This window comes from Orycteropus afer, unplaced genomic scaffold (assembly GCF_000298275.1).
Source record: "Orycteropus afer afer isolate SDZICR_OR568_19922 unplaced genomic scaffold, OryAfe1.0 scaffold00857, whole genome shotgun sequence".
In the NCBI taxonomy this organism is placed as follows: domain Eukaryota; kingdom Metazoa; phylum Chordata; class Mammalia; order Tubulidentata; family Orycteropodidae; genus Orycteropus; species Orycteropus afer.
This window is the reverse complement of record NW_006922444.1, coordinates 238866-241488: the sequence shown is the minus strand read 5'-3', so window position 1 is coordinate 241488 and position 2623 is coordinate 238866. Positions and strand designations below refer to the sequence as shown.

The 2623-nt window shown below is 46.6% G+C and overlaps 1 protein-coding gene across 1 annotated transcript in view; it reads right to left on the bottom strand.

Annotated features, from left to right (window-relative positions):
- The window catches only part of PTPRJ (protein tyrosine phosphatase receptor type J), a 51724-nt gene that overhangs the window by 19700 nt on the left and 29401 nt on the right, over window positions 1–2623 (bottom strand). Inside the window, exon 9 of the mRNA XM_042783311.1 lies at window positions 637–924. Within this exon, the coding sequence (XP_042639245.1) occupies window positions 637–924 (288 nt within the window). The remainder of the gene's footprint in view (window positions 1–636; window positions 925–2623) is intronic.

The window sequence follows — 2623 nt, the reverse complement described above, 5'->3', positions numbered from 1 at the left end:
GGGAGTGGGAGAGAAGATGTAAGTGGAAGATTGGCCAGCTGCTGTAACTGTTCACCCGGGTGACGGTGGTGGGTTTCCATATACTTTCCTCTATTTTTGTTTATCATTTGAACATTACTCTAAACCTGCTTTATTTTTAAAATGCAGTAAAAGAAAACCAAAAACCCACTACTATCAAGTTAATTTTCGACTCACAGCAAACTTACAGGATGGAATAGAACTGCCCTACAGGGTTTCCAAGTCCAAATCTTTACAGAAGCAGACTGCCTCATCCTTCTCCCACAGAGTGGCTGGTGGGTTTGAACTACTAGCCTTTTGGTTGGCAGCCAAGTGCTTTAACCACTGTACCACCAAGGCTCTTGCAGTAAAAGAACTCACTACATAAAAGAAAACGTGGCAATGAGCTATTCTGCAAAGCACAGGACACTTGTGAAACAAAAAAAATGCGTTTCATCTGCTGTTGCTTTTCTAGATTTCTATGGGAGGGGTTGGCAGTCTGTGCCAATACAAGTATTTTAGGAATCATTTTTAAAAAATGAGAAACAGATTTCTCGACCACAGTTGCAGACATGCTGGGTCTGCCTCTGCTGGGGGGTCTACCATGACACCTGACCACCCTTCTGCTCCAATGCCCACCTGTGATACTAGTGGTGCAGGTGTTTTGGGTGGGGGATGCATTCTTTCCACAGGACAAGGTGGTGATGCTGATGTTGTACGAGGTAGAAAAATTCAAATACATGAGTTCTGTCTTGTAGTCGGTGTCATTCTGCAAGGAGCAGGTCTCCAGGTAAGTCATGTTGTCCCAGGCCCCACTGCTGACCTCCAGCTTGAAGCCAGCATTGGTGCCAGGAGGGCAGGCATAGGTGAGAACCAAGGTTGGCTTTTTGGCGACCATCTCACAGTGGAAGTCCACTGGTGCGGCATCTGCAAAGCAAACACAACACAGCCTAAGATTCTGGGATTTTTCCCTACGCAAACACCAAACCACAGGCAGCAGTAGACTCCTGACCCACACCTGACAAGGAGCCAGGCATGCAGTGCCGAAGAAGAGTCAGACATCGACCTTGAATCAGGGAACAGCAAGCTGTGGAACCTTAGGTCAGAGAGTTCCTGGGTGGTACAAAGGGTTAAGTGCTCAGCTACCATCAGAAAGCACGTCACTCTGAACCTGTCAGACGCACCTTGAAGACAGGACTGGTGATGTGCTTCCAGAAAGTGCCAGCCTTGAAAACCCTCTGCAGCACAGTTCTGCTGGGCACACGTGAGGTCACCACAAGTCGGAATCTGCTTGACATGAACAAACCACCACCACTCCCACTTCAGGTCAGTTACTCAACTGCTCTGAGACTCCACTACAGGACTCCAGAAGGATTAAATGGAAAATACAGGTGTCAGTCACCAAGCAGGATGCTGGAAAAGAACAGGGGCCCCACGAGCAGAAGCGGGGTCATCGTGTGAGCAGTAGCAACTCCTTCACCTGCACCATCTCATTCTGGGCCTCTCAACCATCCTTCCCCAGCAGGTGTGGTTAACACTGTCCAATCAACTGAGGCTTAGAGAGTGTATTAGTTTCCTAGGGGTGTCGTAACAAATTAGCACTTTAGCTGTTACTTGTTTAAAGCAACAGAAATTTGTTGTCTTGGTTCTGAAGTATAGAAGTGCAAATTCAAAAGCGTCAGCAGGGTCATGCTCCCTCTGAAGGCTCTATGGGAAAACCCTTTCTTATCTCTGCCAGCTTCTGGTATCCAGGCATGCCTTGGCTTGTAGGGGCACGGTCTCAGTCTCTGCCTCCACCTTCACACGGCCATCCTTACTCTGTGTCTGTCTGTGCCTCCGTCTCCTCTTTCTATAAGGACACCAGTTATATTGGATTAGGGTATATCTTACTCCAGTATGACCTCAAGGCTAACTAGTTACATCTGCAAAGGCCTTATTTCCAAATAAGGTCACATTCAAAGGTACCAAAGGTTCAGACTTAAAAATATCTTTTGGGAGTGTATCATTCAACCCATAACAGAGGAGCCAAGTAACTGGCTGAAAATGACACAGCTGGTAAGTGGTAGAGTCAAAACTGGACCTCAAGGTTCTAAATCCAAGTCCAGGGCATTTTCATCACAGACAAATACTGCATAATCAGTGGTAACTAGTGGGATCCATTTGTTCACCTTTAAAATGGGGTGCTATTTACCCATTCCTACCTTCCAGAGTTTTCATGAAGACCAATATCAAACTGACATAATAGATATGGCAGTGTTCAATAAAGACTACAACAATCACAACTGGAGTGGAAGGACCCCTAACCCATCTGCAAGATTCCCTGGGCTACTCTTCAAAGTACTCTGTTAAAAATGGAAGTCATCCCTTTGTCACACTTTTTGCGTTGTGAGATAGGCAAGGATCAGGAAGGACAAAAAAACTGAGCATCCATCTTCCAATAGTTTCCACTTTCTTTGGTATAAAAGCCAAACTGTAAACTACAAGGCCTGTGATAGCTGGAGCTGTGTGTCAACTTGGCTGGACCCCAGTTCTGTGTGGTTGTTCCCATGATGGGATCAGATGACTGTGTTCTGAGTGGCCAGTCTGCCCAAGGGGAGTTCCCCTAGGGGTGTGGCCTGCTTCCAAG